The sequence below is a fragment of the Rana temporaria genome, chromosome 2, assembly GCF_905171775.1.
Source record: "Rana temporaria chromosome 2, aRanTem1.1, whole genome shotgun sequence".
Classification (NCBI taxonomy): domain Eukaryota; kingdom Metazoa; phylum Chordata; class Amphibia; order Anura; family Ranidae; genus Rana; species Rana temporaria.
Window position 1 is genome coordinate 358,807,083 of NC_053490.1, and position 12,076 is coordinate 358,819,158.

Genomic DNA, 12,076 nt, shown 5'->3' on the forward strand with positions numbered 1-12,076 from the left:
AGGTTTATCTCGCACTGCTTTCATAATAGCTTCTTTCACTGGATATCTATGTATTTTACAAATTACATCTCTTGGTCTCTGTATACTTTGAGGAGTTGGAAGAAGGGCACAATGGACTCTTTCTATTTCAATCTCTTCTGGTGCAGAAGTCCCCAGAATTAACCGGAACAAATTGGTCACTTTTGAAAGTAACTCCACATTTTGTATTTTTTCAGGCAGGCCCCTTATCCGTATGTTGTGCCTACAGTCTCTATTTTCCAGATTATCCATCTGATCCAGCAGGGAGTTCAGCACTTCTTCCTGCTTCTTTGTCATTTCTTAAGTATCCACCACTGCCTGTCTGATATCCTTCTGGCCTGTCTCCGATTCCTCCACTCTCCATCCCAATTCTACTACATCCTCTCTTAGCTCCTCCACAGCTTGTTTACATCTTTCAACAGCAGTTATAAGTAACTGAATATCATTCTTTGTTGGGAGTGCTCTCAAATGTTCTCTTAGGTCCCAATCCATTGTAAACTCTGATTGGGTCTTGGTTAAATCCCCCTTGGGGTCTTGATTCATAAAACTGGCACTTTGCTCCATCCCCGTAGTACCAGTCTTTATAATACCACTCTCCCCCTCCATGTCTGCACTTTCTACGAGTTTGACAACTCTTCCTGAAGGGTTTTCTACATCCTGAAAGCTCAGCACCACTTGATTCGGGAGGTCTCCCCCTTCTCCTACTTGTCCTGGAGAGTTCATCCCTTACATCATAGCGTGGTGCTTTGGGTTTGAAGGGGAATACCCCCGGCTAGATATTATGTTGCCCCTCCTGAGTCCAGCCACCCTACGGCCCTGTACAGGGGGATCCTGAGTGGCCATTTTGATTCCTCCTTTCAGATCAGGGGAGCTGGACTTTTTTCTTCCTGATTCAACATCCTCTTTATCATACCCCCGGGTCCACACTTTGTGCAGTGAGATACGCTCTAACCCATTTGCCTGACTTTTTTCCGCCGCAAGATGGAGGAGCTGCTGTGCGACGGCGTGTGGACATTCCTCTTTTCCAGATAAGCAGCAAAAAGGAAAAAAAGGGAGAACAAGAAAAGGGGGAGGCAAAAAATAAAATAAAAAAAGTGCAGCAAAAAAAAAAAAGGGAAAAAAAAACCACTGTTTAATATACAAAGCAGATTTTCCCTTCTTCTCTTCCCCTTCTCCTCCACAAGCTAAACTGAGACTTTCAGGCTATATTCAGCCAAGCCTGTAAATATGATCAAAAACAGTGCAGGCAAGTTCATCCTTTTTATAAACAAATCGGCAGCAAACGGGTGGATATATAACAGGAATGTCCCAATAGGTTTATAGATATAAATATCTCAATAAGTATCCGTAACCCCAAGCCAACATGCAAAAGTCTATGCAATTAAGTATACAGGTGGGTAAACTGATATCCAAACAAAAATGTAAATGGTTTGCACTGATTAATATAGTTAAACAGTCAAGTACGATGTTAGGTGTAATTACACCATTCAATATAGAGGTTCCTCTCCTCCTTAAATGTATTGAATTTTTTTTCAGCTGTATTCAAGTGGACATGTGCTGTACAGCCGCAAGCCAGTGAATATATAACAAAGTGTCCAAGTACATTTATGCTATGAATGCATCAATGAATATACATAGCCCCCAGCCGGTATGTGGGTATCTATGCAAGTATTTGTATTGTATAACTTGCCGTTTTTCCCCTGCCGCTCATTTGTCCCGCCTGGTATCGTTCCTGCTCCAGCTTATGTCTCCGTCTCTTCAAGAGTACCGTCTGTCACTTCACATCCACGCTCTACGGCAATGGGAATCCTGGGTAACCCCGCTCTCCATCACCGCAATCTCCCGTACACCGGTTCAGTGCTCGAGAGCCTCCCAGCCGGCTCCCACAGAGCACACTCGTAGCGCAGGCGGGGGAACACAGACGGGGGACATCTCTGGTAAGTCAGCTGGTTACCACTGCTTGATAAAATATACAGTAAATATAAAACTTCTAAAACCATAAAAGGTCCAAAGTTCAAATAAAACACTGTAGCAGCGCTATTCCCAGACCAACGTCTGAAACACTTCTATATGTCCATAATAATATATAGGAAATCAGATGATGGTGCTGATAGATAGACAGAGAAAATCTTCTATTAGTGCTTCCTTCACCAGAGGGGGCGTTCACCACGTGGGGGGATAAACCCCTTAAGGGGATGCACTCACCACAATTAAGCAAAAGTAAAGCCTTGAGCATGTATCTCTGTATATCTCCTGGATGTTGCACTCTCCACCAGCCATTGTGTTTGTGTTCAATCAAATCGCCATCACATGGAAACAGAGGGAACTCAAATAGTGTGATATTGTTTTAAATAAGTGTAAGTTTTATTGAGCCCCAAAACACATCCCCTAATACATTCAGCGTACCATAAATATAACAGTGACAAGCAAAGATAACAATTGATGCCAGTACTGTGCCTGTGAGTCTTTCTGGCCGGACAGTGCAGTTTGCTGAAAGCAGACTTTTTTCCTGTTCCTGGTTGCAAAAAGCTGTACAAAGTGTTAGGTCATTGGATTAGCGTCACGCCCTGACGCGTTTCGTCATTGGTTGACTTCTTCTGAGCTCACTCAGAAGAAGTCAAACTGCACTGTCCGGCCAGAAAGACTCACAGGCACAGTACTGGCATCAATTGTTATCTTTGCTTGTCACTGTTATATTTATGGTACGCTGAATGTATTAGGGGATGTGTTTTGGGGCTCAATAAAACTTACACTTATTTAAAACAATATCACACTATTTGAGTTCCCTCTGTTTCCATGTGATGGCGATTTGATTGAACACAAACACATTGGCTGGTGGAGAGTGCAACATCCAGGAGATATACAGAGATACATGCTCAAGGCTTTACTTTTGCTTAATTGTGGTGAGTGCATCCCCTTAAGGGGTTTATCCCCCCACGTGGTGAACGCCCCCTCTGGTGAAGGAAGCACTAATTGAAGATTTTCTCTGTCTATCTATCAGCACCATCATCTGATTTCCTATATATTATTATGGACATATAGAAGTGTTTCAGACGTTGGTCTGGGAATAGCGCTGCTACAGTGTTTTATTTGAACTTTGGACCTTTTATGGTTTTAGAAGTTTTATATTTACTGTATATTTTATCATTGTCTATCCCGTTTTAAGCAGCAGCTTTTATCTTGTTTATCTATCTGATTACCTGTGCCCGACATTACCTCAGTTTGCATCCTAAGCGCTGAGCAGTGCTGTAATTCAGAAGGAAGGGCGACATCAGCAATTTTGAGCGGTTACCGCTGCTTGTCTCAGGAAACCCTCCGGCATAGTCCCACCAACTGGACGGCTCAGGCTAGTTTCCTGTATGGAAGTTTAGCACCCAGGAGAGCCCGCAGGAGCTCACTGCCTCACACGGCTGCTTGGCGCCATGTTGTGGCTCCTCCTCCAAAGCCGAGGCCCTGATGTCCTTCTGGTATCAATGATCTTGAAATAACCCAATCCTGCTTCCAAGTTTTTGAAGTGCTGTTATCCATACTGACCTCTTGCATCATATGATTACATGCTTGCTTTCATATCTTTATGGTAAGCAGATTGATAGCACTGGGGTGTTGGTGTGCTTTTTCTTTGTGCACCCTGAAGTTTGGTGGAGGCTCCTCATCTTCATTCTTCGTTGGAATTTTGTTATTTGGACTATCACATATATATTTATCACTTTTTCATTCTAAGCACTGCATTTTGGACTATTATATTTGCACTTGAATTATCTACAAACTGGGCTGGCTGCTTTTATTTCATTTTTTATTTCATTTTTATTTTAAAGTTAGCGCAGATATCTGTTCACCCTGCTTTACATTACCTTTTATTAATAATAGCTCTCTTAAAAAGATATGTGTGTATGTGTATACATACAGTATATATATATACAGTGGCCCATATTCTCTGTAAAAATCCGTGGGCTGCGCTTAAGGCACTTACACTCCGCTGTCCCAACTTACAGGAGCAAGTGTTGTATTCCCCAAACACTTGCTCCGTAAGTTGGGATGGCGGAGTGTAAATGCCCCGGCGTAGCCTGGCGGATCTCCAAGGGGGCGGCTTGTATTCAAATTAAGCGCGCCCCCGATTCTAAGTAACTGCGCATGCGCCGGGCTTCAAAAAGCCCAGTGCGCATGCTCCAGTTCTCGGCGGAAAACGTCAATGACGCCGACGTGTGCGTCATTGACGTAAAGTCGTATTCAAGAACGACTTACGGAAACGACGTACCCGACGAAAAAACACGACGCGGACCCGACGCCATCCGTAACATGGCCTACGTGGGACTTGCGGAAATTTAATCCTCCATATAGCAGGACTAAATTTCCGCTTACGCAAACGACGTTAGCAACGGTTACGCGACGCGAACTCGTTCGGGAATCGGCGTAGAAGGATCATTTGCATAAGCAAATGAGTCCTTCACGTAAATGCCATCTAGCGGCGGCCGGCGTCATTACATTTAAGATCCGCCAGTGTAAGTGACTTACAGATGGCGGATCTTAAGTGTATCTATGCGAAAATGATTCTAAGAATCAGTCGCATAGATACACGGGCCAAAAAAGGGAGATACGATGGAGTATCCTGAGATACTCCATCGTAACTTCTATGAGAATATGGCCCATTGCTGTCCACTTTAGAACTCTCCAGTGCTTTGTTGCTATCCATTTCTGGGTGCTTTTTGACGTATGTTTGGGGTCATTGTCCTGCTGGAAGACCCAAGACCTCGGACGCAAACCCAGCTTTCTGACACTGGGCTCTACAGTGCGACCCAAAATCCTTTGATAATCCTCAGATTTCATGATGCCTTGCACACATTCAAGGCACCCAGTGCCAGAGGCAGCAAAGCAGACCCAAAACATCATTGAACCTCCACAATATTTCACTGTAGGTACTGTGTTCTTTTCTTTGTAAGCCTCATTCCGTTTTCGGTAAACAGTAGAATGATGTGCTTTATCAAAAAGCTCTACCTTGGTCTCATCTGTTGACAAGACGTTATCCCAGGAGGATTTTGGCTTACTCAAGTACATTTTGACAAACTGTAGTCTTGCTTTTTTATGTCTCTGTGTCAGCAGTGGGGTCCTCCTGGGTAGGGATGAGCTTCGAGTTCGAGTCGAACTCATGTTCGACTCGAACATTGCCTGTTCGGCGAACAATGAACAATTAGGGGTGTTCGCGGCAAATTCGAAAAGCGTCGGAACACCCTGTTAAAGTCTATGGGAGAAATCTAAAGTGTTAATTTTAAAGGCTAATATGCAATTTATTGTCCTAAAAAGTGTTTGGGGACCTGGGTCCTGTCCCAGCAAACATGTATCAATGCAAAAAAAAGTTTTAAAAACGAATATTTTTTCAGGAGCAGTGAATTTAATAATTCTAAAAGTGAAACAATAAAAGTGTAATATTACTTTAAATTTCGTACCTAGGGGGTGTAAAGTCAGCATGTGAAATATCGCATGTTTCCCGTACATAGAACTGTCCCTGCACAAAGTGTCATTTCTGAAAGGCATTTAAAACCGGCTTTGCGGCTCTATTGAATTGTCGGCTCTGGCAATTCAGAGATGATTTATTCATAAAAAATAAAAAAGCTGGGGGTCCCCCCAAATTCCATTAACAGGCCCTTCAGGTCTGATATGGATATTAAGGGGAACCCCGCCGTCAATTTAAAAAAAAATTACGTGGGGTTCCCCCCAAATATCCATACCAGACCCTTCAGGTCTGGTGTGGATTTTAAGGAGAACTCCACCCCAAATAAAAAAAAATGGCGTGGAGTTCCCCCAAAAATCCACACCAGACCCTTATCCGAGCACGTTAACCTGGCCGGCCGCAGAAAAGAGGGGGGGCAGAGTGCGGCCCCCCCTCTCCTGAACTGCACCAGGCCACATGCCCTCAACATGGGGAGGATGTCCCCATGTTGATGGGGACAAGGGCCTCATCCCCACAACCCTTGCCCGGTGGTTGTGGGGGTCTGCGGGCGGGGGGCTTATCAGAATCTGGAAGACCCCTTTAACAAAGGGGACCCCCAGATCCTGGCCCCCCCTATGTGAATTGGTAATGGGGTACACTGTACCTCTACCATTTCACGAAGGAAGTGTAAATAGTTAAAAAAAACACACAGACACCTAGAAAAAAAATTCTTTATTAATAAAAAAATGAATAAAAATCCAGCAATGTGAATCCACTCTCGGCCCGGCCCCCCGCTCCAACGTGGTCTTCTATCCAGCGACGGATGCTCTCTCCAGCGACGGGTGATCAGCGGTCCGGTCCAGCGATGGGAAGATCCATCCGTCCAGAGCGCAGCAGGCAGCTCCTCTCTCCGCTGCCAGCGGAATGACGCGCTGGAGCTGTGACATTTCTTATATAGGGGAAGCGCCCACCCGTCACGTGACCCCGCCCCCCTCTGACGCAGCCTGCTGCGCTCTGGACAGATGGATCTTCTCATCGCTGGACCGCTGATCACCCGTCGCTGGAGAGATCATCTGTCGCTGGATAGAAGACAACGTTGGAGCGGGAGGCCGGGCCGAGAGTGGATTCACATCGCTGGATTTTTTTTTCTTTTTTTTTATTAATGAAGGATTTTTTCTACGGTGTCTGTGTGTGTTTTTTTTTAACTATTTACACTTCCTTCGTGAAATGGTAGAGGTACAGTGTACCCCATTACCAATTCACATAGGGGGGGCCAGGATCTGGGGGTCCCCTTTGTTAAAGGGGTCTTCCAGATTCTGATAAGCCCCCCACCCGCAGACCCCCACAACCACCGGGCAAGGGTTGTGGGGATGAGGCCCTTGTCCCCATCAACATGGGGACATCCTCCCCATGTTGAGAGCATGTAGCCTGGTGCGGTTCAGGAGAGGGGGGGCCACACTCTGTCCCCCCTCTTTTCCGCGGCCGGCCAGGTTAACGTGCTCGGATAAGGGTCTGGTGTGGATTTTTGGGGGAACTCCACGCCATTTTTTTTTTACATTTGGGGTGGAGTTCCCCTTAAAATCCGCACCAGACCTGAAGGGTCTGGTATGGATATTTGGGGGGAACCCCACGTCATTTTTTTTTTAAATTGACGACGGGGTTCCCCTTAATATCCATATCAGACCTGAAGGGCTTGTTAATGGAATTTGGGGGGACCCCAAGCTTTTTTATTTTTATTTTTTATGAATGAATCATCTCTGAATGGCCAGAGCCGACAATTCATTAGAGCCGCAAAGCCGGTTTTAAATGCCTTTTTTTCTTTCAAAAATGACACTTTGTGCAGGGACAGTTCTATGTATGGGAAACATGCGCTTTTTCACATGCTGACTTTACACCCCCCCCCTAGGGGGGGTTGCAAACTTCTTGATAATGTTGCGCACTGTGGACAAAGGCAAATCTAGATCTCTGGAGATGGACTTGTAACCTTGAGATTGTTTATATTTTTCCACAATTTTGGTTTTCAAGTCCTCAGACAGTTCTCTTCTTCTCTTTCTGTTGTCCATGCTTAGTGTGGCACACACAAACACACGATGCAAAGTGAACTTCTCTCCTTTTTATCTGCTTCCAGGTGAGTTTAAAGGAGCTTCACATGATTGAAACAATCTTATTTATCCACAATTTTGAAAGGGTGCCAAGAATTTTGACCAGCCCATATTTGGAGTTGTGTGACATTATGTCCAATTTGCTTTTTCCTTCCCTTTTTTTTTGTTTCAATACACACAAAGGGAATAAACATGTGTATAGCAAAACATGTGTTACTGCATTACTCTTCTGAGAGAAAAACTTGATTTTCTGGAAAAATTTCTGGGGTGCCAACAATGCCAGCCATGACATAGATAATTATATATATATATATATATATTAGCATTGGTAGCAATGCCTGCCTAATTCGGTTTTAGACCCCATACACACTATTAGATTGTCTGCAGATTTTTGTCTTCAGATTTCCAAAACCTTGTAGTGCAAGGGCCTGCCTTATTGCATGCAAATTGAAACTGGCATAAGGGCCACGTACACATTCCAACAACAAAACCGTGGATTATTTTCTGATGGAATGTTGGCTCAAACTTGTCTTGCATACACACGGTCACACAAAAAACGAGCTGAGAAAAATGATGTTCAATGAATCCGAGCATGCGTCAAATTGATTCCGCGCATGCGCACGATTTTTGTGCATTGTAATTGCATACAGACGAGAACTTTTGTTGTCGGAAAAATTGAGAACCAGCTCTCAAACATTCCAACAGCAAATGTCCGATGGAGCATACACACGGTCGGATTTTCCGTGTGTACGCGGCATTAAGGTTTGATCTCATATTATAGGGTTTTGGTCAATCAGAAGACAAAAGTCTGCAGAAAATCTAATAGTGTGTATGAATCTTTAGTCCTCAGCTGTTGTATTTGCTCTGATGATTTTTACTATGGACAATTTTATTAATTACAGAATTCCACTGAAGAGACATAAGTCACTGCGAAAAATTCTTAAGGAAAATGGAAAGCTCTCACATTTATGGACACAGCAGGGAAATGAGTTTCTTCAATTGAGTGACTCTTGTAGCAGCCCAGAAACTGCTAGTGAGCCTCTTATGAATTACTTGGATGTAAGTATTGAAATACAAAATTTTTATGAAATTTAAGATGATCATTCATCTAAGCAAACAAATTAAGACTGTCACAATAATAGCTAAAATTTTAGATTTAATGAGTTATAACTCCTAGGGCATATTCTTTTTTTTCAGTAATATCATAACTATGTCAACTAGAGATCACAGATACAGAGATAGATTCATTAGGGTCTATTCACACTATTGTACTGCTAAAAAATGGGATAAAGTGTGTGTTTCTTTCTCATACATCACCGGACACAGAGCAGCCATACACATTACTACCTGGGTTATGCTCCACCTATAGGTGGATGGACACTGATAGAATAACCAAAAACAGGAAGTGATCCCCTATATAATCTCTCACATACAGGAAGTATGCCAGTTTTTTTGCCATTGTCTAAAATGGTGGATGGTCACTTTTGAGCTCTCTGTGAGCTTCCATGCTGTAATCCCCCAAAGGTTCTTAAGAATCAAGGGACAGCATTTCCATATCAGATCTATTTCAAAAAGCTACTATGCTAAGATAAATGGAAACAGAGCCTCGTAAAGAAGATTAAAGGATCAACAATGAGGTTTTGCCCATAATGCGACCTTTGGGCACTGGACCCTGCATAGTGAAATCCTTGACACCACACCGCCAAGGCATTCCAGGGTGCTGTACAGTTTCAAGGCAGTGGACCCTCATCCTAAAAGAGTACCCAGTCCTTGAAGGTCCATGGTGACAGAACCCACCGCAATGGGTGACGGCTGGTCTCTGGCTTAGGCTATTGTCCTGCGGCAGGTGTGCCGAGTGGCCCTGTGAAAAACCAGGGTACAATAATTATATATTCCCTGCAACAGTTGTATCTAGGCTGACATGTTTTGAAAAAAAAAAAGAAAAAAAAAGTTTTCCTTGTTATGTGTCAAGATCAGGCGTTGGGCTTGAAGACCAGTTGCTATAGCAGTTGCAGGACAGGTTTACAGGCAGTCACTTCTGGCAGATGACACAGGCTCATCTGAGATGTGAAGTCTAAGTACTATCTGGTGTTCACCAGAGCTCCTGATGGTGGAGATGGATTTAGCTGCGAGTTAGTACCAGGTCGCGGTCCTCAGGTTTGCCCCACCAGTGTGTGAGCAAGCTGGGGTCCAGTAGCACATAAGCAGATAATGATTATAACAGCAGTGTGGTCAGTAACCAAGCCAAAAGATCTATCACGAGTGGTTGCAGGTTGGGATCAGGCAGTAGAGTAGTCAAAGAGCAAGCCAAGGGTCAATCACAAGTGGTAGCAAAATACAGACGGCAGCAGGGAAGTCAAGAGCAGGGCCCTGGCTGAGAAGGCACAATAACCTGGCAAAGAGGAAGTGCTGAGACAAGGCTTATATAGGAAGTTCATGGGAGGAACATGGCTTTGTTGCTTGGTAATGTCTTCCCAAAGAAAAAATACAGGGGGCTAAAAAAGACAAAAAAGCATCACCACCTGAGACAAGAGCCTCTAGCCGGGCACCTGTGCAGGATGAGCCATTGACTCCTTCAGGAGCAACAGCCTCTCCTGTAGTGCCTGGGCCTGCAAATGTCACTGAGGACTCTCTGGCAGTAGCCCTTAACAGTTTAGAAGGAAGAATCGCTTTGTTAATCGCAAAGTCCTCGCAAAAGGACAAAAAGCGAAGCAGGGCTCCTTATGTTACTTCAGATCTCTCTTCAGAAAGGTCTGAAGATGAGGATGAGGAGGACATAGCGCCATCAGAGGATAAGGCTGAGAAGTCAGAAGGTTCTGGAATTTCAGAAGAACCTTTCTCCGCTTCCCAGGTTTTAAAAATGCAGGTGCAATATTATACGGAAACAGTACGCTCTGCATTTAAATTACCTTCTTCAGAGTTAACTGATTCACCTGTCTCCTCTCTGGGTTCACTGAAATCCCCACCGGCTGCATGTTCCTTTCTGGTTCATCCTTTATTGGAGAATCTGATATACGCAGACTGGAGGTATCCAGATAGGCGTTTTTCTCCTCCTAGGAAGTTTGAAGTTCTCTATCCAATGGAGGAGAAGTTTACCAAGAAGTGGAGTCTGCCTTCAGTAGATGTGGCTACTTCTTGTGTAAATAAAAGCTTAACCTGTCCTGTGGACAATGCTAAGGTATTTAAAGATCCTTCTGAGAAAAAGTTGGAATCTTTACTGAAGTCTTCCTTTCTCCTTGCAGGAGCAGTAACCCAACCTGCCGTGGCGGCATTGGGTATGTGTCAGGTCTTAAAGGATCAGGTGAAACAGGGGCTGAAAGACCTGCCTCCGGAGCAGATCAAATTTTGGGAGAATATGCCAAGGGCCTTATGTTTCACAATAGATGCCATCAGGGATTCTATTCAACAAGCATCTCGACTTATGCTCCAACTGGTGCACATGCGCAGAATTCTTTGGCTGAAGCACTGGTCAGCGGAAGCCCCATGCAAAAAGCTGTTGACCAGGTTTCCCTTCCATGGTGAATGCCTCTTTAGGGATGATTTGGAAAAATATATCCAAAATATATCAAGCGGCAAGACTACTCTGTTGCCGGAGAAGAAGAAAAAAAGCGTCCTTGTTTTAAATGTTCTCTCTCCCCAGCTCCTGGAACATCTGCCTCTAGGCAAGGGGCGCCCCCACTTGGCCGAGTGGGGGGACGGCTTTGACAGTTTTCAGTGGCTTGGCAGACAGAGATCCAGGAAAAATGGGTGGTTTCTGCTGTATCCCTGGGGTACAACCTGGAATTTCGAGAGACCCCCCACGATCGGTTCAGAAGTTCAGGGGTCTCTGAAGATCCAACAAAAAGAGATTCTTTCTTTCGAGGTTTGGATCATTTGCTGTCTCAGGGAAGTCCCTCTAATGCCCTGTACACACGATCGTTTCGTCTGATGAAAACGAACCGATGGATTTTTTCATCAGATATCCGATGAAGCTGACTTTCATCAGTCTTGCCTACACACCATCCCCTTAAAAATCCGATTGTGTCCAACGCGGTGACGTAAAACACAACGATCTGCTGTGAAAAATTAAGTTCAATGCTTCCGAGCATGCGTCGACTTGATTCTGAGCATGCATGGATTTTTGACCGATGGATTTCCCCACAGACGTTTTTTTTCTATCAGTTTTTTAACCATACGAAGATTAAAACAGGTTCTATTTTTTTTTCACCGTTGGGAAAAAACTGATGGGGCCCACACACGATCGGTTCGTCCGATGAAAACGGTCCATCGGTCCATTTTCATCAGACGAACCGATCGCGTGTACAAGGCATTAAGAGAGCGAGGTGCAGGGTTCTATTCGAACCTCGTTGTGGTTTCCAAACCAAATGGAGACGTCAGACCGATTCTGGACCTAAAGGATCTAAACCAGTTTCTGGACATTCGCCATTTTCAAATGGAATCCATTCAGTTCGTGGTCGCCACCCTACAAAGCGAGGAGTATTTGGTGTCTATAGACACCAAGGACGCCTATTTACATGTGCCTATTTATCCC

The 12,076-nt window shown here is 44.4% G+C and overlaps 1 protein-coding gene across 4 annotated transcripts in view; it reads left to right on the forward strand.

The window, feature by feature from the left end:
• Positions 1-12,076, forward strand: part of CTSE (cathepsin E) — a 293,438-nt gene that overhangs the window by 54,693 nt on the left and 226,669 nt on the right. For 3 of the 4 annotated variants that reach the window (XM_040337621.1, XM_040337622.1, XM_040337620.1), the window contains one exon: positions 8,448-8,604. In XM_040337621.1, the coding sequence (XP_040193555.1) occupies positions 8,448-8,604 (157 nt within the window). Of the gene's footprint in view, positions 1-1,554; positions 1,667-8,447; positions 8,605-12,076 lie in introns of all 4 variants that reach the window. The other variant, XM_040337623.1, reaches the window with a different exon arrangement.